The 22,268-nt window shown below is 37.8% G+C and overlaps 1 protein-coding gene across 5 annotated transcripts in view; it reads left to right on the forward strand.

Moving 5' to 3' along the window:
* Window positions 1-22,268, forward strand: part of MAP4K3 (mitogen-activated protein kinase kinase kinase kinase 3) — a 66,781-nt gene that overhangs the window by 35,106 nt on the left and 9,407 nt on the right. For 2 of the 5 annotated variants that reach the window (XM_042036634.1, XM_042036637.1), the window contains 14 exons: window positions 5,387-5,445; window positions 6,597-6,635; window positions 6,918-6,971; window positions 9,994-10,036; window positions 10,249-10,411; window positions 11,389-11,498; window positions 12,417-12,458; window positions 12,695-12,779; window positions 13,824-13,903; window positions 16,368-16,428; window positions 16,514-16,631; window positions 18,463-18,521; window positions 20,399-20,502; window positions 21,243-21,414. In XM_042036634.1, the coding sequence (XP_041892568.1) occupies window positions 5,387-5,445; window positions 6,597-6,635; window positions 6,918-6,971; window positions 9,994-10,036; window positions 10,249-10,411; window positions 11,389-11,498; window positions 12,417-12,458; window positions 12,695-12,779; window positions 13,824-13,903; window positions 16,368-16,428; window positions 16,514-16,631; window positions 18,463-18,521; window positions 20,399-20,502; window positions 21,243-21,414 (1,189 nt within the window). The remainder of the gene's footprint in view (window positions 1-5,386; window positions 5,446-6,596; window positions 6,636-6,917; window positions 6,972-9,993; window positions 10,037-10,248; window positions 10,412-11,388; window positions 11,499-12,416; window positions 12,459-12,694; window positions 12,780-13,823; window positions 13,904-16,367; window positions 16,429-16,513; window positions 16,632-18,462; window positions 18,522-20,398; window positions 20,503-21,242; window positions 21,415-22,268) is intronic. The other 3 variants (XM_042036636.1, XM_042036638.1, XM_042036635.1) reach the window with 2 other exon arrangements.

Consider the following 22,268-nt stretch of genomic DNA (forward strand, 5'->3'; position numbering starts at 1 on the left):
TTGCAGGGAAAAGTCCCTGTCCAAACCCCAGTATCCCTTAATGCAAATTGCAATCAGAAAGGACAAGATAGTGCTTCTCCTTGATCTTCTACAAATATACCCCTTTGGTTCATAGCTAAATAAATAACAGACTATTTTGCTCTAAATACAGGCTCTTCTGCCTTTCAGGATAGGTGTTTTTTCTGCAATGAGACAACGAATTTCTCAGAAACTTTCTTGGGTACCTTCCATCCTTTGAGATTTTTTTTTTTGCATGTGCTACTTCCTGTCATTCAGATTTCTTCATGTTCCTATTTTGTCTTCTTATGTGCACATTAGATTTGCATAAGGTAGATCTTTTCACTGTCTTTCTGTATATTTTAAAAGCAGTTGCTTGGATCCTGGCTCAAATAAGTGGCAGAGCTGAGCATTGCATTTGCAGTGAGCTCAGGAAATGGTTTACATCAAAGTCACTTTTAAAAATATGTATTCTTTTTTCTGGGACAATTTTAACTTATGCTGTTGCTTTTGAGTCACAAAAGCTTATTGTTGTTCTGACTCAAAACAAAATGTCACATTGAACCAAATGAAAATATTTTCATTTAGGTTATCGTGATCTACAGTGAAATTCTGTGGCAAAATATTTTTCTTCCCATTCATAGTGAGCTGAAAAATAATTCTGGTTCATGTATGGAGAACTGGGCTGCACACCTTGTTACGTGAGAAATACCATCAGAGAATTCCCCAAAAAAAGATGAGGTGGGAAGAAACTCCTGGTGATCTCTAGCTTAATTCTGCCTAAAGTCAGGGCCTGGAGTAGTTTAATCTGGAGGATATAACACAGAGTGAAAATTGTTGAATTCTACTGTTGAAGTGACAGAGGAGTTGAACAAAACTTGGATTTGATATCTCAGGTTCCAACATGTAATTGCTTTCAGTTGTTACAAACGTAACATTCATTTCGGACTTCTTTAGCAAAGAATTCTGTAAGAGATTTGCAGCTCCCATGCAGTCTGCACTCTTGTCCTTGCCAGCTGCATTTATACATTTGGGCCTATTTAAATAATTTGGTCCTGGTCGGTTTCTGTTTTGTTTTGGCTTATAAATACACTGTGAGTTTAATAATTTGTGATAGTTTTTGGTAACAGTTACTTTTAGGAGTGTAATGTTTCCACACAGCTATTCTGTGATTTTTAATTATTTGTGGCAGAAAAGCTAAAATATTGGGAGGAAAAGACTGAACTAAAGAGATTGACATAGATAACAGAGAACCTTGCCCAGGAGCATTTTTCTTTAAGTAATTTTTCTCCTCACTACACATACATACATATGCTTTTTCTTTGCTGCAAGCCATGAAGACTCCTATCCTATTTAGCTAACATAGCTCTAAAAACTTATTGTAGCTCTCAGTGTTGAATTTCAGAGAGTCTTCATGCCCTTTTCAGTTTTAGGTAGTGAAATGGAGCATGGTCCTTAGGATCAGAAGAAAATAAGTAGAAATGGGAGGAAATGTGCCAGTGGTTTTTGCTCTTTTGTTTTCCTCCCCTGTTCTGGGTATTTTGTACCTTGGAAAAAGTAACTGAGAAAATGAGGTGCTCAGTTTTACTGCTTGGAGGCAAGGGGATGTTCATAGTCAAAATGCAGAGAGAGCTGAAATACAAGGGAAGAGGGGAACGGTGGTTGTGTAACAGTAATGCACAGTAAAACCTCAGTCAGCCACCAGGGAAGAATTATATTTAGCCTGTTTGAAATAAATGTACATACAACTTGCTATTTCTGATGTGTTAGGGTATCCAAAGAAATTCAAGAATGCACTTTCTTATTGAAATAAAGGCACTAAAATGCGGAATATGCCTTAGGTGGTGTTAGGCTCTTTTAAAAATTAACTTTCTCTTTGATGAAGCAATGGGATAGGAATTGCTTTATCATTTTACTGAGAAAGAGATGTGTATGTGCCTTCTTACTTGATATGTTGGTAGTCCAAAGGTAATTTGTATTCTTTGAAATTCAGAGTTACTTCCCTAGCATTTTGTACATTTCAAGCCTTACTTTTGTCTTGTTAGATTTGAAGAACAGCAAACATAGGAAGTAACTAAATTGCTGGTTTGCCGTATACATTGTTTTGGTTTTGAAGGCCTTAACACCGAAAAATAGATTTCCAGGACAGCCCAGCCCTATAGAACAAATTAGGATGATAAGACTGTTAAAGGTACAGTAGCAGTTAACTTACAGTGAAATTCTGCAGAAATTAAACTGCAGAAGATATTGTAGATTTGATCATTCCTGGGAAATTTTTTTCATAGCGTGGCCTTACCATCAAACAGTATAGAAGAAATCTCTATGCTGTTTTTAGTCATTGATTACCTTGCACACGTGATTTATCTGAGGGTATGATGTGGCTTTCTACATGGCAGCTTCCTTTAATGTTATCTAAGCTGTTGAGAAGATCTGGTAATTATTCCCTGTAGTACCTTTTTTCTGAAGCAATCCCTGCCAGCAAAGAGCACTCTGGTGTTGTACACGGATGAGTTGTTTCAGGAATGAGCTCTTAGTAACCTGGGGCTGAATGCAGAATAATCTGGGGTTGCATCTTTGGTTCAATACCAAGATCATTGACCTCTTCTCATTGCTACTGCCTGTAGGTCTCAACATTATATTGGAATAGATCTGTCTAGTCTCTGATTCATTCTGTGTCAATGTTGTCTGATCTAAAAAGAATTCTCATTAACTAATCAGCATTGTATGTATGTTAAATGAAAATATTAATGTAGATCGATAGAGTCGATGGGTGAATTTGCATAATTTAGTAATTGATGCTAATCTGTTCTTCCCAGTAGAAATCCATAACTCATAAGATTTCATACCTTTATGTTTAGCTTTAAAAAGGTCTACTTCTCTAGGGTGTTCTGATGCTGCACAACAGCTCTCTGGAGGCTTTGCTGGATACATGCAGTATTTACCAATGTTTCTGTATCAAATATGTAGCTAGAATAGACTTACTTAAGATAAAATTACGATTTCTGTGTCTATGTGAAATAGAAGGTAGAAGAAAAACGTATTTTACTTTTTAAAACCTCTCTAGCTCTCAGTATTTATCAAGAGGTCAAAAGGAGCAATTTCCCTAGTAGTGGAGTACTTGGCCCTACCTTTGGAGTGAAAACCTGCAATATTTAAAGGGCTTAGGAAAATCATACATGTCCAATTAAAATCATAGTCAAATGTATGTCACACAACAGTAAAGTGAATCAAAACAAAGTTTTTGCCCTTTTAAACATTTAAACATAAGTAATTCTGGCAGATGTCATTTTTGATAAGGAAAATTCCAGTATTGCTTAAAAGGTCTGGTGACAGGAAAGCTCCTTTTGTTTTAGGTGGGTTTATTTATTTTCTCTTAATAATTTCCCTGTCATTGCTGTACAGTGTATCTATAGCCATACATTGCACAGTGTGTAAATTCAAATGGACAGACATTTTGGGTCTGTCCAGCATAACATCTTTGTTTCTCACCTTTAAGTAAAGTGATTTTGCAACACTGAAGGCTTGTCTCTTCAAGGTGAAAATCTCAAATTTCATTACACTGTTCTGGGGGTATTTTTCTCAACAGTTTCCCAGTCTTTGTTCTGGCATCCTCTTACAGAGACTCACACAACCTGTTTAACCTACTGGCTTGTGAGTCTGGTGACATCTTATGTTTCCAGTCTTGTGATTTTTTCTGCTCTAGAGCCTGAATCCTCAAAATATCTGTGCTTGCAGGTGGAAGTTTCTGAGATTGCATAGAAGTAATAGAAGCACTCAGAGCAAAGAAAGTTAAATCTGTTTCTTTGTGGTGGGTTGTAGTACAACAGCTGGTGGTGAGCAATCAGATCAATAGAAGTGGATAGAGTTTGGTGGGTTTGGGGGATCATTTAGTTCTAGAACAAAGATGTGTAATAAAGTTGATACAGAGATTGAAAAGTCAGTCTCTCCATGGTTCAGGAAATGCCAGCACCAGGCTTGCATTTGCGATTTTTATTCAGCCCTCTGATCTGTACATTCTTTTACATCAAGTAATTATCAGTTACGTAGTGTTTTTCCCGCATTTTCCCTTGTTTTGGGAAAATATGTAAAGTCACTGAAGCAACCAAATGCTACTGACAGCTGTGGTAGACACACCCATGTGGAAACTACTACTTAGCTTTACAGGGCAGACTAAAGGGTGCAGTAAACAACCTGAAACTCCTTGGCAAACAAAAACCAGTATTTATGGCTTTGTATTAACGTGATTGCCCTTCAGCCTGGAACTGAGGGCTGCAGTGGTTTCTGCTTCATCAGCTTGGAACAAGCAAGAATCTGGTGTGAGACTTTTCCTCTGATTTTTAAAAACACCCTTTTGAAAGATCAGCCCCATCTAATCCAGACTTATTCCTCTTAAAGCTTGGGTACCTGGGCCTCTTGCTGAAGGGTGACATGCTTTTGATATGGGTTCCAGCTGAAAGGGGACTGTTCAGCAGAAGATGTTGGGACACCTTTAAAGTGTTTCCCGGGAAGGAAGGGTGTAGCTCCATTTATCACTAATTTAGGTGATCAATAATTTGTTTCTCCTGGTGAATATACTCAGTATTTTGGGAGCATATTTATGCTCAGATTTCTCCCATTGTGATCCACCTGAAGGAAAAAATAGACTGTAATTGTAGCAGTATTCTCCCAGCAGATGGAGATTTAATTGTGCTTCAGTGGGGTCCCTGTATGCCATTAAGGCATTAAATATTTATACCATTATGGTGTTAATTTAAAAATAGTGTTGAAGGCCTATTGCCACATCTTCTGTGTAGCCTGCACTCCATGATTGCTGGAGTGTTTGACTTTGTTTATTCTGTTTTTTTTCAAAAGAAGAGGTGTTCCTGAAGTATACACATATTGGTATAACCAGAGGGATAAAAACACTTATTGTCCTTTCTGCTTATTTTTTTAATGTGTCCATGTGCTAAAGGGATTTCAGGCTCCCTGCCAGAACTACTCCCTGTCTGAAATGACTACTAAACGTGCCAATGAGGGGTAGCTGGGTTCTCTGTGGAGTCTGGTAGATTGCAAAGTCCTTAATAGTTTTGTTTTTCTTATTATTGTTGTATTGTTTTTGTTGTTTTGTTTTCTTTTCTGCAGCTGACTTTATTTGAGCAAAGGATCTCTGTGTACAAGGAAGGGGCTAAGGTCAGAGTTGTAAAAGGAATCAGAGATGGAGCAAACTGGCAGAGAGAGGAGCTTTTTGGTTGTAGTGGGCCTGAGAGTGGTGTTAGGGGTCAGGAAGGCCAGAGAAATCAGCTTGTTTGGTATCTCAGGTGTGGCAGAGGGGATAACAGCAGTGTGGCACAGGGTGTTTGTTGGATGCTCACCTGTTCATCTTAAGAGATTCATTCTCTTCTATTTTTAGGATCTACAGCTAGAGTATGGTCATGGTCCTCAGTGTGGCTACTTTTTGGGTGCAAATAAGTGAGTAAGCAACTGCATTTTCTGTCTTTAATTCTTTCAAGACTATTTTAATATAAAGACACATTAGCTGAAGCAGATGTAGTAAAATAAGTCAAGCTTGTTTGTATCAGTTAAAATTCCAAAATCACTTATTTATTTCTAAAATAATAGTAACTCCAGTGATACAGAATGGCAGCACTTCTCAGTATTTGAAACTGTGTTGACCATATTGTTTTTGTGGTGGTATAAGCTTCCTTTTAAGAGCTATTATCGTGGTCTGCTTGTTTACAAAATATTCTGCATGATAGGTCCCACAGAGCATAATTTTACCCCATCTGGGATCTAGCAGTGCTTCTCTTTGCCATTGCTTTGTGCCCTTCTTTATCTTGTAGGGCACTAGGAACATGCAGTTATAGATGCTTTAAAAAATAAAACCTTTCTTAGCAAGCCCTTTAACTTAATGCTCATACCTTTAATCATCTTGATGTATTAATCATATGAAATAATTTTCCATATAATTTTCCCTTTACACGCAATTACTTAATTACAGTTATGCATGCCAGAATTAGGCTGCCTAGCTTTGATTTGCTAAATTAAATCATACTAAAAATGCAGAAAACCTAAGCATAGAGCATGATATTTTTACATAGTCTTTAATTGGGGAAAAAAATCAATACTGTTATCTTCTGAAATCCTGTTGTTTCTTAGTCCTGTGATTCTTCTCTGTCTGTGTTTTCAGACAAAGACATGAATATGAAGTTGAAAATGTTACAAAAATGAGCCAGGGAAGAATTAATTTATCCCAATAGTAGTTTCATACTTGTCAGTCTGATTTAGTTTTTTTTATATTGTGCTTTTCTTGTGGATTTCTTTTAAATTGGATCAAGCTGCCATAGTCCTTTTTTTACAGCAAGAGGAAAAAGGACCACTGCACTTAATAGCAATACATTACTAAACATGCATGAAAGGGTCTTGTACAAACAATAAATGAAAAAAATTTGCAGCTGTGTTCATTTTTATGTGGATGCTGGATGTATATTCTGAAAGGCAGCTGAAATAACATGCTTTGGATTATTTACTGATGGAATCATAGGTGCTTTTGTTCTGGCTTTTGATAATTGTGTTTGTGTACCACAATTAAATTATGTTCTTATTCTTATTTAATTCTGAAGGAGTCTCTTAAAATCAGTTGAAGAAGAGCTACATCAGCGGTAATTCTATTTCTTTTTCCTCTCTTGTGTGTTTCAAAAGTAATTTGTGCATTGATTTTTTTGTCTGTCACAACTAGTTCTTACTTGTCCCTGTGCTTGCTGAGAGTTGAGAGAGGCATAGTTGTCTAGATTGCAGCTATACTTTAAAGAACAGTAATGATTTTGAAAAAAAGACAGTAAAATTCTATAAAAGAGGTAGATTTTGAGGTCAAAATCTTTCACAGCAGTCAAGGTAATTTTAATACAACTTGCTCAACTGTAGTACCTTGTTCATTTTCTTAGGGGACATGTGGCACATTTAGAAGATGATGATGATGCAGATGATGATTCTAAACAGTAAGTCCTTCTTGTAAAAATAAATAAAATCAGATTCTTGAATAGATGAGTATTTGAAAAGAAAAGGTTGAATCATATTCTATAACAGCTCAGGATTCTTTTTGCAATAGTATTTTTAAAGATAATTATTTTAATGTTGTTCCTAGATGACATCACCATAAGTCATCTTATTCTGCTGATTGTTATAAATTGGGGGGAGGGGAAAATCTTGTTCCTTGTTTGATGCAGTTTTCTTTTTGTTTTCTATTATGGAATAAAATCTTGGCATCATTATGCCGAGCCAGTAATTTTTCCAACCCCAGTCCTGGTGCCTTGAACTGATAACTATATATTAAAATAAAGCTCATGAAAAGTAGATAAAATATATACATTACAGGCTTCTCGAGATGTTTGAGTTTGTTCTGTCTGTGTTCTCAGCTAGCAGGATGCTTGAATGGGTGCTTGGTTTTTGGAATAGAGGTGACTTCCTTTACTCAGAGAGAGCAAGGTTATGTGACTGCAAAGGCATGTGTCAAATTAATGATGTTCATGTTAAATCCCACTGGTATAAATATTCTTGGGCTTTATTTGATTGATAGATGAGAGCAGAAACAATTTAAAAAGCACAACCAGTATGTGTAGATTTACATTCCTAAATAAACCTGATGTAAAGACCAAAAGGAAAGATACCGTTGAGACATAATTTTTGTTTGCTTTCTGTTAATGGATAATTTGGAAAGCTGTTGCTTCATACAAGAAACCTTTAAAACATGTGCTATCTATTGCTGGCATCTCTCTCTTGCAGAGAACCAAACTACACCCTCTCTTCTTTTTTTGAGTTATTTTACTGCTTGGTTCCTCCATCCATACTAACCTCTGGATTTTTTTTTTTTTGCTGTACAACTCTGTGTCCATTCATTTTTGTTTAATGTTTCTCCCCCCTTATCGCCACACGCCCCCCCGTCTTGCTCTGTTTGCAGCTGGTATCATCAACTTCAATAAAGTTCCAGGGCTTGGAACCTCTTGATCCCTGCTGCCTTGAAGTACTAGCATTGATTTCTTTGTTCTTTGTCCAGTGCTTTGAGATCCTTGTTCCTTGCATGAGCTCCATCAGAACTTTCAAACAGCATTGACTTCAGCTGCTTATGTCGCCGTTGTGTTTCTGTAGATTTTCTTTTTTAGGTTAGGCAAGAAAGAACCTGATAGTTTCTGGTGAGGTTCTAATTCATCTGACTCTGGGGACCAGTAGTCACTGATAGTTTTCCAAAATCATCCTGGTATTTTTTCTGTTTCTTCCCATATTTCATCCCAAGTACTTTTGCCCTACAATGAGAGGCCCTGACAATGTGTAAGCACAGGAGTAAAAGCTTGAATCCCTCAGCCTTGGCTCAGACATACTCTTCACCTGTGCCTTTCTCTTGGTATCTGCTTGAGCCCAAGGCTCTGCTGCAGTTGCTGGTTCATCAGCTTGGTCTTGGATGTCTTTCTGTGGAGCCCACTGAAGATTCAAGTCTTTGGTTTGATTTATATTCTGTGCGGTGGAGCTGCAGTTGAGGAGCACATGTGGCATCTAGTCACTTCTTGGTTCAGATCCAGAATAAAACCAGTGAAGCCAGGATACACCTCCCAGTCCAGACTGATGCCACTGCATGAAACTGGGTGATTTGTAGCAACAGAGACTCCACACACTTCAGAGAACAGTATAAAGTTATCACTCTTCATTTAATAATTTTGATATTTCTTTTTCTCGCATGTGCAGTAAGGCTGCTTGATGCTTGAATTTCCTGGTTATGGAAACTGGGAAAGCAGAAATTACTGGGGCACTGCCCTGCATGAATAGCAGTGACAAACTGCACCTAAACCCTCTTGTTGGAACAAGGGCATGTGGTCCTTTTTACAAACATCTATCACATATATGCCACATTGTTGCCTTTTTTTCTTCCTTTGGCTGCCCAGTAACATTGGTTGTCTGAAATGCAGGAAGATTATAAAAGGAAATGGAAATGAAGCTTGAGCACTCATGACTGAGACTTAAACTTGGTCCCATGTTACTAAGAGAAGATAATTTCTACCACCAAAGCAGCAGAAGTACATGACACAGGGGAATTTGTTCTCAAAAGTCCTCTTCCAGCTTCTCTGAAATACAAACAACAAGATAAGATGCCAGGACAGAAATTCCTAAAGAGAATGAAGCCAAGCTGACAAGTTTTCGACCTGTAAACAAACAGGCAGATATCTTACTACTTTGAAACATAATTTAAAATTAAGGAAAATACTGTGTAAGAATGTCGAGTTTACACGGCTGTATTCCGAATTTATTTAGTGGAAATAATAGTCTGTTCCTTAAAAATTAGGAAACAGGACAGTGGAAGAAGTTTTAAAAACATGCAAAATTTCAGAGTTTAGTGTTTTCTTTTTAAATGGAGCATATTTTTTAAACCACAGAACCAGGAGAGGAAGAATGCTTCCGATGCTTCAGCTATCCTGTTTTCTGATGATATCTTGTACTGTTGGGCCAAGCTGTTGAATTGTTCTTGAATGAAAAAGTTGTCTTTCCCAAGATTTCTGTGAAAAAAGAGACTCATCAACCAAAAACCGACTAACCAACCTAAACACGAGGGTAGCTGTCCACTGCAGATGGATTTTACTTTCATGTGTAAGGCTGTTCTGAGTCACCAGTGTAAATTTTCCAAGGAATGGTATTCATTAGTTCTCTTGTAACTCCCCTTCAGCTCACTGGTGGCCCTTAACTTTCTCCTCTCAACAGAGCAAGTATCAGGCCTCTTCTGTCTCTCCTTACTTTGTTCTGCACAAGTTTGTGCATCTTCAGCAGATCAGTTCATGACACTCTCTGCTCTCTGGTGATCTTTGTTTTCATACAGTATCTGAGGTATAACAAAATATTTGATGCAGTTATTTGGCTATAATAGTGCTCTTGACAAGTTAATGGTGTTTATTTCTAGGGCATTTATCTTCCCTATATCTTCTTGAAGACTGCAATTTGAGTTTTCTCTCTGTTTTGTTTTGTTTCTTCTCTTTATAGTGCTACTATGAAACCTAAAGTGCCACCTCCTTTACCACCAAAGGTAGGTGAGGGGGATTTGGTTGCTCGGAAGAAAAATGCACTTTAAATTAACAAATAAATGCAGAATATTTAAATTACTGTATTGATGGCTCTTTACTTGTGAAAATATCAGGATCCAAATGCTGCATGTGGGGTTTTTTCCTCATTGAGATGTGGCACAGATCCTTTGAAGCTTTTTTCATTATGTTTTTATTATTACTATGTCTCTTCCAGCCTAAATCCATCTTTATCCCCCAAGAAACTTACTCTTCTGAAAATGAAAATCAAGGGACAATCAAAAGATGCCCAACATCAGAGAGTCCAGCAAAATCTACATCTCATGTTCCACCCAGACCACCACCTCCTCGGTTACCTCCACAGAAATCTAATCCTTTAGGTAATAAAAGTGACCCCAAGAAATGCACAAATATTTCTTGCATAATCTATTGAGATTTTATTTCTGCCTTCTCACCTGTGCACACATTGAAAGATATTGAGGTAATTTTTCTATGGTAAAGTAAAAAAAGTGCGTGAAAGGCAAACTTCATGAAGAAAGCATTTAACTCTTTTTTTAAAGCTTTAACTCTTGAGAGGGTCAGATGTACTTTCTGCCAAAGTCACTGACACTATTCCTGCTGATGCCATTGGTGACACAATTGCTTTCCTAAGCAACAGGCTTATAATGTAGAGTATCAGGACTGTTAAAAAAAGTATGTTTGTAGTTTCAGGTTCAGTGTGTCAGCTGTTGTTGTCATTTGTTATGTCAAGAACAGAGTTCTGCTTTCAAAGTTTGCTTTTGTACGTAATGAACTGGGTTGGGGAGTATAGGAGGTAATTGTGTTTGTTTACTGTCTGCTCAGACTGTTCATTTTATGCCTTTGTCAGTCTGATGCCTTGAGAGTTGTCTTGGACTGGCTTCTCTTAAGCAAGCTCAATGTCTGCCTCTTAATTGTTACTTTGGTAGCTTTTCCTTGCTTCATACTTAGTACTGCAGTTGATGTGTTAAAGATTTGACTCTAAAAAGGCTGTTTGTAAGGAATCAGTAATTGAAGTTAGCTATTGGCAAGTATTTCTTTAGGTCTGGTCCACACATTTTCCCTCATAACTGTGACTGCATCCCTTTCTGTGCTCCTGTTAGAGTTGTTACATTAGTTACCAGAAGTCACAGACTGAGATGGAATGTGGCTTGATGTATATGTGCGCATGTAAGAACATGCCTACTTCAGAAATAAATTAGGGTATTGTGTACTGTATTGTATATAGTATATGTTCTGACTTAATTGGAAATTCTGGCCTATTTAAAACAGTTTTTAGGCTAGATTACTCTTTGAGGTGAAGGTAGAGGAACACAATTTTAAATATGAATCTTTCTAGGTAATGGAGTCACTTCTGTGCAATTAAACGGTGAAAGAGACGAACTGCCACATCAACAGAACGAAGCTAGAGACACTAACTTTTCAAGGAGAGAAAAGAAGGAAATACTGGTAGGTATTTAAGCTTCTGGTTGTCCTTTTAAAATTGTCTTGACTGTTCTACATGTGCAAGGAAAAGGAGCAGGCATGCTGTTTAATATAAAAATTATGCTGGATGGCATCTTGTTTATTTTGAATCAAAGCAGAGTTTCCTTGATTGTCTGGTTGTGATACAGCTGTAAACTGAAGTTTGTCAGTGTGTAATTTGGTTAGAAACAAACATAGTCACAAATACTTACAATTTACTTGCTCTTTCACACACCTAAGAAATGTAATGAGAGCCATGTCATGTGTTGTACTGAGCAATGACTGCTTAAGCGAATAGGGAAATGAGGGAATGGAATATGTTGTAGTTAGAATAGATTAAATGTAACATGAGACTGCCCTCTTTGGGGTCTCCTTCCAAGGATGAGGCTGGAAATGTAATTTTTTTGTGAGAAGTCAAGAGAAACATGGTGTGAGTCTTTGTTTCGTTTTAAGGAAGTGCCAGTAATACTGGCAATACTTTGGAAAGCAGGATTACCTGGACGCCTTTGAACTTGTCATTTGAAATTGTGTTTGAAGTTTACCTGCAAGATATGTTTGTTCAAAAGCATGTTTGTGCTAGGAGAAATTGATACTGATACAGGAAAGTGCACTGACTGGTAACATTTAATGCTGTAACACTGAACAGTTGAGCAATTGTTAAAATACTGCTTAAACTCTCTAGTACTGGATATGGCATTCTTACAAGCACCATTGTAATGTGAAAATGTTTCATAAGACTGTGCAAACATTCAGTGAGGAAGTATTAGGGAATCATAGTAGAGATTTTAATAAAAGAAAACTATGCTGGATGTTTGTGGTTATGCTGTGTGTGGGGAGGGAATATACATGTTCGAGCATGGTGTGCGTGTGAGTGTAAACATACTTTCAAATTTTATTTTCTAGAAACCAATTAGTAATGGCCTTCCTCCCACACCTAAAGTACATGTGAGTATTGCTGAGTCATACAAATGCTTGTTGGGAGCAGGGTGAGAGAGCACATTTTTGAAATGTTTGTAGTATTTGATTTTTTTACTTAAAAAACCTAATACGACTTAGCCATGCTAAGCCAGTGGTGTGACTCTTAACCTCTTGTTGCTACTTGAAGAAAAAAAAAAATCCTATTGTGACTGTCACATTTTAATTTTTCATATTTATATATTTAATTATTTTCACTTCCACAGATGGGTGCTTGCTTTTCAAAGGTTTTCAATGGCTGTCCATTAAAAATTCATTGTGCAACATCTTGGATAAATCCAGATACAAGAGGTACTATACAAAGACTATTTTACCCATTTTGTCCTCTCCTTGAATTTCAAGAGTGCCTAGATGAGCAGGACTATTCCTTTTAAAACAGACAGATATTCATATAAGGAGGAATTGTTCTTTAATTATGCCACTGCTGTCCAAAGTTGGGTTGTTTTATTAATTAAGATATATCAGGTGAAGTTGTTCGCTTTGATTAAAAAGAAAAAAATGCATATCAAAGTTTAAAGACTCTTGTCAACATTTTAGTCCAAAAGATGACAATCCTAATTTATTTGTAAAAAAAATCTGACTTTGGCAGTCCTAGTTGAGATTGGTTTCTTTATCATTCACCTGATTTTTTTTTTTTTTCCCCTTAAGATCTTTCTGGTCTTACAGGATTCTGCAGGTGTTTGTATTTGCATAATTTTTAGTGCTTTAATATCTATCTGATAAAAGGGATAATTGGTAATATTGTACTCACTTTGCCTGCCATTACACCTTTTGATTATAAGCTCTATAGACATACTACTGAGCTAGTGGAGCAAGAAAATACTTGGGTTTTTTTAGAAACTGGAATAATGGAAGTGTAAATCCTTAGCAGTTGACATCATCTCAGTAGGAGAGGTCTGCTTTGTTTGCATGGCTGTGTGTAATCCAGGGGTTTGATTATGTTCAGGAGGTGAGGCAACCACAAACTACTGAGAAAATGTTCCTGTCAATACTGCTGTAGAAGTACTTCCAAAGAATGGGTATTTCACATAATATATGGAAATGTCTAAGTAGGATATGCTGAAATTATTCATGTGATTTCCTGCTTGTGGTTGAACTGCTTTTTTAAAAATTTCCATTATTACTCAAGAAAAAAAAGACCGAGCTTTCCTAATGACTTAAACCAGCCCCATCCCTAAATTAAAGCTTCCTTATCGTGATTAATTTTCTGTGCTTTCTAACACCATAACTATTATAGCTTGATTTGTTTCTGTGTGTGTAAACATCTTTTTTTGGTAAAGGTGTACATACCTTCCTGAAATCAAGATTTCTACCTCTTTTTGATTGTGTTTGCAGATCAGTACTTGATATTTGGAGCAGAAGAAGGTATTTACACACTGAACCTCAATGAACTTCATGAAACATCAATGGAGCAGGTATATTTCTGGTTTATCAAAAATACATCGTTTGTTTTAACCACTCAGATTAATGTTTTATAATCCTTGTAAAAGTGGTTTTTCCTATATTTCCCTAGGCACTAGCTACACTGAGAATTTTCTTAAATGTTGGCTATTGAGGATGCTTTTCAGTCATGATTAAGTGTTTTTAGGCTGAACCACAATTATGTAGGAGATCTTCATCTATCAGTGTTTTGAACTTCATCGTAGTGCATTGTTCTGCAGTTAAATGATTAGGTAAATAGTATGGAATTTCCCTCATGCATTTTGGATGAAAATTTCTATTTTCCGTAAAGCTTTGTTACAATACAGAATTTTTGCAACAAACATTGTGTTTCAGCTACAGGGAAAGCAAGGAGATCCTTTATTCACAAGAGTCCATTCTTGTGATCTTAAAAGCAGCTTTGCTGATGACAGCTTACTGAATTCCACCTAAAGCTCTGTCTTTGCAAAGTCTTATAAAAAGTGATTTTTTTGGGAAGGGATACTGGGGAGGAAGAAATTGCAGGCTTTTCTGTACTCTCTAGCTCTTCTGTTACTCTCTAAGAGACTTGTTTTCTTTCCTGCCTTCTCCCTACCATAGGGAGCTGTGCACCTGCCATCAAGATGGAGGAATTTGCAAGGACAGCCTTCACACTGTAAGCTGGAGGCACTGGTGTTTGTTCATCCTCCAGGGTCCAGACATTGTAGAGATGTCTGCTTTGTTGAGAGGAAGGCCTAGCTAGCTTGAACTGAGCTCAGTGTAACCCATAATCACAGTGGTGCTCAAGTTACCTGGTTTAAACTTAGCTCGGGTACCACTCTGCTGCTGCATTGCAATCGTAACACCTCCCCTGAGAAATAACACTACTGCAATAATCCTTGCAGGCCAGGTAGGCCAAGGAAAGGTTTGGGTTTTGTCTGATTGGGGTTTGGTTTTGGTTTGGTTTTTAACTGGCAAGGAAGGAGAAGAGCTGTAATGAAAATCATGTAGTGTGTTGCCTAGTGAGCTTTCAGGGAAATGTTTTAATGAGCACTTAGAGACAAGAAGAAATGCTTGCTAACATAGCCAGTCATGTGTGGAACAAGAGGAATGAGTGGCAGGTCAATTAACCTGCTAATCTGAAGAATTTAATCCTCAGATCCAAACCCACTGAGTCACAATATGCTCAGGTACCTACAGAAGGTCAATCAACCTTGCATGATCAATCTTGATACAAGCAGTTTGGTGGATTATTACCATAGGTGTTTCTTACAGTGTTTAGGTTATGAGAAGACTTCAGGAATGGAAGGGCACCCTCTGTGCTAACCATTTATTGCATCATTATGATAATAGTGAATAGGGCATTAATAGCATTTCCCAGTTTTGTGTTTTATGTCATTGTTTACTCTCACTCTGATACAACTCAGTGTAAAAGCTGATTGATTATTTTTCTCTGTATTTCACTTCACCAGTGGACAAAGGAGACATAATGTATGTTTCCAGGAGTTAGAATAGCTTCAAGGTTAATATTTTAATATTTTTTTGGAGGAGTTGTTTTTTGTTTTCTTTTGTGGTTTTTTTTTTTTTTTTTTACGTTGTCCTCCTGAGTGGTGTATCTAGGCCAATAGTCTGTTTCCTAAAGTGGCACCGGGAAATGTCAATGAGCTTGGTCACTGTCCTCCTCAGACTCCACTACAGTCATTGAATCAGGGATGTTGGAGGATCCCTGCCTATTTTTTTGTCCATTTTTGGACCTGTTGAACATGAGTGTGTCTAATTCCTTGTTTGTGTTGATACCTTCCACCTCCATGACTTCTTGTGCCAATAACTTCCAGAAGTTAGGTGGAAGGGGGAGAAAGTAGTTGCAATTTGTTTGGGTTTTTTAAGAGATGTCTTGTAGCTTTCACCCCCATCATTTCAGGAATTGCAGGATTTGACAAAAAACAGCTCTGCCGTGACCATTTGTTGCACTTGTTCATCACTTAAATGAAATGTGTGATCATGTAGATGAAGGTGAAGAATCCCTTCAAAGTGCCAGTTTTAATTGTTTCAAGAGATTTGGAGTATCACAGACTTTAGAATGGCTGTGGTTTGTTTTTCATGCTTGGTTTACTGAAGTTTGTTGTTGAGCTTTTCTTCTTTGAAGGAGAAAATTTAGTGAAAATTTTAAAAATTTTTGGAAAAGGATTGATTGATCTTTATAATGACACCTTGTGGAATGTAATATCCTTGAAGACATGAGTATAAAATGTGCTAATTGTCTAAATGTTAATGCCTATATTAAATATAGTGTGTGTGCCTAAGATTTACTCTGAATTAACTCTGAAATCCAGGTAAACATTACTTCCCTTAAACTTACTTCTGCTGCAAAAAGCAAGTCAGTACTAGTTTTGTCCTGTCATCTAAGCAGATACTAATTGATGAATGTCTTGTGTATATCAAATTGAGTGCTACTTCTTTGTTTTTCCTTCCATTTATCAGCTATTTCCTCGAAGATGTACCTGGTTATATGTCATGAACAATTGTTTGTTATCAATATCTGGTAAGTTACTGTGCTATCTTTGAGTGGCAGTGCTGGTAAACACTTGGTTTCGTATTTGAAGTGTGGTTTGTTTTCTAATTGCCAGGTAAAGCTTCTCAGCTTTATTCCCATAATCTACCAGGACTCTTTGATTATGCAAGGCAAATGCAAAAGTTACCTGTTGCTATTCCAGCACATAAACTCCCTGACCGAATACTTCCCAGGTAAATACACATCATCGGATATGTCAGAATATCTTAACTCTGGGAGTTCAGGATATGCTTGTGAAGCTCTGGGAACACCAAATAATGGGGGCTCTGTTCACAGATTGCAATGAATAACTCGTGTGCATTAATCAGAGGGTTGACCCCTACATTTACACAGATCAAGAGGTGAATATTCTCTTACTAGAGAAATGGATTTTGGTACTCCTTACCATCTGGTTATCTCTTTTTCCTGGGCATAGCTGTTTTCAGGTATAGTCTAGTGTATTAAATCCTGCTTGTACTTGATGCTGGACAAAATCTATGGCCATGCCCCTCCTGGCTGCTGCAAAAGTTAACCCTGTTGTGACTGGAAGCAGGATACTGCCAAACAAGCCTTAGTAGTCTATTCAAATCCCAAGAGAAGGAGGTAGTAACGCTAATCTAGTTTGCAGAAAAATCTTTGATTCTTAAAGTGCATAGTGAGACACTGGTTCTTCTATTAGAATAGGATTTCTGTTAGGAAATTGTATTATAGAAAATTTGATTCTGTGCTACCTTTGGTTCTGTTAAAAGCCTATTAACATTAAAAGCCTATTCTTGGGTTCAGGAAAGGCTTCTTATTCAGTTATCTGCAAACATAATGGTACCACACTTGTCTGAAAATTGTCTTCTTCCTAGAGGATAAATTCTAAATAACTTAGAGATAATTTGTGCTTTGAATTGTTGTCTTCTGTGTACCTGCACTATTGTTCTGCTCCTCTCTTCCAAATTTGACTTTGGTGGGTGACTTTGGCTTGACTGAATCAGCAGCGGACTAATAACCATAATTACCATAAGGATCGTGCTAGGAAAACCATACTAGATTCTGCCTGGAATGGTACCTCACCTAAGTTGCAGAGGACTCAGAAAATTTCTTGTCCAGTCATGTCACTTCCCAAGAAAAATGCAGCACAACCTGAATGTGAGTGCCAAGACAGTCATTCAGAGGCAGGAGAGATTAATTTAGATAATCTGATTTGCTGCTTTACCTCTTGTGGTAGGGTGTCAGGGTAGTAACATACAGCCTGAAAAAGGCAGAAGACAGGCATTTGAAGTATGTAGGAGAGCGTAAATTTTTTTTTCTACCAGACCATAAAGTGTATTCTTAAACAAGTTTGTGGATACTGTGCTACATGAAAAATGTTAAAAGCAGAGGTTTTGGTAGAGAGAAGACAAAGCAAAATTGAATTGGAACTAGTTTGTGAGGTTTGTGTGTTCATTGCAAAATGTTCCAACCTCAGTTTATGATACTTGGTATCATAAACATTCAGTAGCAGAAAGTATGTCTGTGATAAGCCTCCTTTCCAGCTTCTTTCCCTGGAGTGTCCTTGAGCAATTCCTTTCAAACTTTCCATGACTTGTTCCAGTGAAAATTTGTGGCCAGTACTCAGTTTTCATGCTATTCAGTCCTTTTGCATTATCAGTCACTTCTGAACAGCTCCATTTGAAATGTTACACAACTGTTTTCCCAATTCATAGTGTTGAGTGCAGCATCTGTCTAGCAATCTATTTATTCCCTTCTTTTCTACAGCATCAAATTAGTATTTTTATTGTCAGGAGTACTGTGGCCAGTCTCAATAGTGCCTGTTGTCTTCTAATCTCTATAGAAACTCTGATTCCTGTTACCAGCAAATAACATTTTGGCTTATCTGATAAATTTTCAAATTATTGTTCCATGATTTCATGAGAAATACACAAACATATATTTTTAGTTTTTTGGTGTGGTGGATATTTTCTATCAGTGACTGTCTAAAAACCAAATTCACTCAATTGTTTAGTTGATCAATAATTTTGTGTTTATCTTTTGTAGGAAGTTTGCGGTATCTACGAAAATTCCTGACACTAAATGGTGTCAAAAATGTTGTGTTGGTAAGTAAAGGTCTGGAGAATAAGTGTGAAGAGGCAGCACGAATGGTGGCAATATTAAGATTACTGAGTCAGGTTTAGGAGGTGAAGGGAGAAGAGGCTTCTTTCATTATTATGAAGCTGTGCATTTGCAGACAGTGAGCTCGTTCAGGTTAGTCCTTGTGTTTAAGTAGTGAAAATTTTCCCAGTTAGCTCTTTATATTTAAAGACAATTTACAAGCAATGCAGAGAAGCAGAATGATGTCAAAATTCAACCCAATCCTCAGGAAGAACCCAGTCTCCATGGATGGAGGAACTTAGAGAATTTGCTATCAAGATCAAGCCACCTGACTTCTTAGCAGAAGTTTCAGTTATCAATATTGGGTGATAAAAAGCAAAGGAGTATTTTTAATTCTTTGAGGACAGTGTTGTCTCTGAAGCCTTTATAATGTGTTCAGTAATGTGCCAGCCACAAAAGTCTCAAAGATGCACTGTGTTAAGACATGTTTTAAAAGGGAGGCAGATAGATTAAAAAAAGCCCCAAAGCACTGTGAGTGTCAGTGAATGCTGCAGGGAGCACCCACAGGGGTGACAGGGGTCAGTCAGAGTACATAAAAATTCTGACTTTCTGACAGAAAAAATAATTTGCAAGTCCATATGTTTCTAGGTTTCTGTTCATAAAACAAGAAGCCTTGTGGTGTGCTCCTCTGTGATTTCTGTCCTGCCAGGCACAGAATTTAACAGGGGTGCTGTGGTACTTGACATTATGAAGGGGGGAGTCTTCATATTCAGAGATAGCTCAGCCTCCTAAGCCTGGAGCCCTTTGTGCATGATAGGTGTAAGTGATAATTTGTGAACACAGCAAGGGTGGCTGTAAGAGTCTTACTTTTTGTGGCCTGAGCCTCCATTCCTGCTTTTGGCAGGCACATAAGTCTGCTTTTGGCCTCGGGGCAGCAGGAGTGCCACAGGAGGCAGAAAAAGACGAGAACTTCTGGTCTTCTTTCTGCACCTTAGAGGTGTTGGTGATTGTTCTGTGGTTTCTGCTGCTGAGGTCAGCCTTACTCAGGGTCATGCCAAGCATTATTTGCTGCACTTTGCAGTCAGTCTGACTGATGTGGAGTGGGAACTTGGATTAATGAAATAAAGCACTGATGTTTAAGGTACCAAGGGGTTGCTGATGAGTTTCTGTGGCAATAAGGTAGCGTGAGCATATTTCACTTACGTGGATAGTTCTGAATTGTAGAAGCTTGTTATCTAAACTGGGTTGTTAATTGCCTGATGGCCCACAGTCACTTTACTGCACAGTGAAATCTGGTCTTTAGATGTATTTGTACAAAGTGCAAAATAACATTTATCTTAAAGGATACGTTGGCGGTGCTTAATGAGTGAGATTTTGTCAGTACTGTAGAATTGAAGTTGTGAAACTTCAGATTTCACAGGGCCTGATTTTGCAACTATATTGTTCTCTGCCAGTTTTTAATTGAATTTTGACGGTGGAAGAACAGCACTTCCTGCTCTTCTACTGTTCTTCAGTTTCCACTGGATTTCCTGATGATCTAGGAGTGTTCATCAGAAATACAGAGCTTCTGGATTTCAGACTTGCTGTGACAGTGCTTGGAAGGGCAGCTGAGCTGTTGTTCACTGCCTGCTGGGTAACTGTGTGTCATAGAAAAAGCCATTCTTTAACAGCTGCTTATGGTGATTTTGAGATAGCTTAGACAAACCAACACAGTAGACCCAAGACACTCCAAATGTGTATGCAATCAGCTGTTTTTTAAATATATAAAAGATTTGAGTGGGGTGGTGGGTATTTTCCAAAAGTATATGGCCTCATATAGTTGGAAATAGTTTATAATTTGCATGTGCTTAGTACACTAATACTCTCTATCCTTTTTTGGCAGTGAGAAATCCCTACACAGGCCACAAGTACCTTTGTGGAGCACTACAATCCAGCATTGTTTTGTTAGAATGGGTTGAACCAATGCAAAAATTTATGTTAATCAAGGTAAAATTACAGTTACTCTCATATTCACTTCTAGTTATCTTGTAGTGACTTGTTAAGAATAAGCATTATTCTTGATTTATTAGGCTTTTCTCTTGGTTTCTGTTGTTATATTGAAAATAACTATTTAAATGTGTCATGTATTAACTGACTCAAAACAAGTGTTCATGTTTTTGGGGTGCACTTCAGTTAGAGAACCAAGCTCTTCTCTCCATGAACATTGCCCTTCAGTTGCACAATAGAAAACTGAGGCTGGCAGGCTGAGACACGAGTTAACAGTGGTCTTGCTCCCATACTAGAGAGAAGGTGACCATTTATTCCATGGTTTTTTGACTCTGAGGTGCCCAGAAATGCTTGTTATCTCTCCATCTGACATCACCTGAAGAGACAGAGTCAGGGTGGGCTCATGTTTGTAAAAAAGGCAGCTGCTGTAACTCAGCCTGGAAGAGAAGGCTTAGAGGCTCAGTAGCCAGGGAGAGCAGTGATGAGCACTCTTGTTGTCTGCAGGCAGCTGCAGAGGACACACATAATAAAAGACATGCTACTTTATTTTAACTGAATTGGCATGAGATGCTCCAAACTTCTTAACTTGGGCCTTTTGTATCTATCAATTCCTGTTACCTGAAGAAGTAAACATAATGTTACAGAGTATGGCATAAAATTTACCATACAGTTTGAATATCTAATAGCAACTCAGACTACATTTGTTCCCTTCTAATATCTGTTTTTGCTTATTCATCTAGCACATAGATTTTCCTGTACCTTGTCCACTGAGATTGTTTGAAATGCTGGTAGTCCCCGAGCAGGAATTCCCTTTAGTTTGTGTTGGTGTCAGTAGAGGAAGAGACTTCAACCAGGTGGTGAAGTTTGAGACTGTCAACCCAAATTCTACCTCTTCGTGGTTTACAGAAACAGGTTTGTGTGCTGTTGTCATTGCATTCAGAAATGTTCTTTGCTCTTCTGTTATAGCTGAAGCACTAAAAGGTAGGCTTCTCTGGGGAAACAATTGGTTAAATCATTAAGGCTAAGTGATAATTATAAGTTCTCTGCTTGAAGGGGTATCTGGTTGAACCTGCTTGCACATGCACTTTTTTTGGGTGTTTCTCCTTGTTGAACTGATTGGATTCCTTGAGATTTTTGGTGTAGCAGAGGATGGAGTTATGGTTTCTTGCATTTCCATAAATTAGGCAGCACTTTATTACTCTCTGTGCTGTTTTGTGCTCTACCCTGGCACCATGACTTCTGTTTATTGAATAGGTTCTAGTAAAATTGTGTTTTGAGCAATTCCTTTCAACATCTCTGGAAGATGTAGTTTGGCTCTCCTGCAATGTGCCACTGTGGTTAGAAATGGTGTTACCAGCCTCCTGCTGAGATAGAGCATTCTTCTGGTGTTTATGGAAAGCAAAAGGGATTAGGACCACTGGTAGCAGAAAACCAAGTACCTGCGAATCACCAGTGTGGGCACCATGAGTGAGGAGGCCACCATCTGAGCAACAGCAGAAATTCTCTCAAGGAAGTGTGCTAAGAATTACTTCTTTAGAGTTGCAAGGTTGCTCCCTGAACCTTGATGCAGTAGGGAACCATTGCTAGTCACAGCTTGCTGGTTCAGAAGCAGTAAATAGCTTTGTTTTGGCCAGGCATGGATCCCTTGCTGGTTCATGATGAATTTATACATAGCTCTGTGCTGGCATACACATGTGCACGAGTCCAGCTTAGTGTGTACTGTGGAATTCAGTAAGAATAATGCTTTCCACCAGGAAGATACCCAC

The sequence above is a fragment of the Corvus kubaryi genome, unplaced genomic scaffold (genome assembly GCF_017639235.1).
Source record: "Corvus kubaryi isolate FWS band 111438036 unplaced genomic scaffold, C.kubaryi_AGA036_p1.0 37386, whole genome shotgun sequence".
In the NCBI taxonomy this organism is placed as follows: Eukaryota; Metazoa; Chordata; class Aves; order Passeriformes; family Corvidae; genus Corvus; species Corvus kubaryi.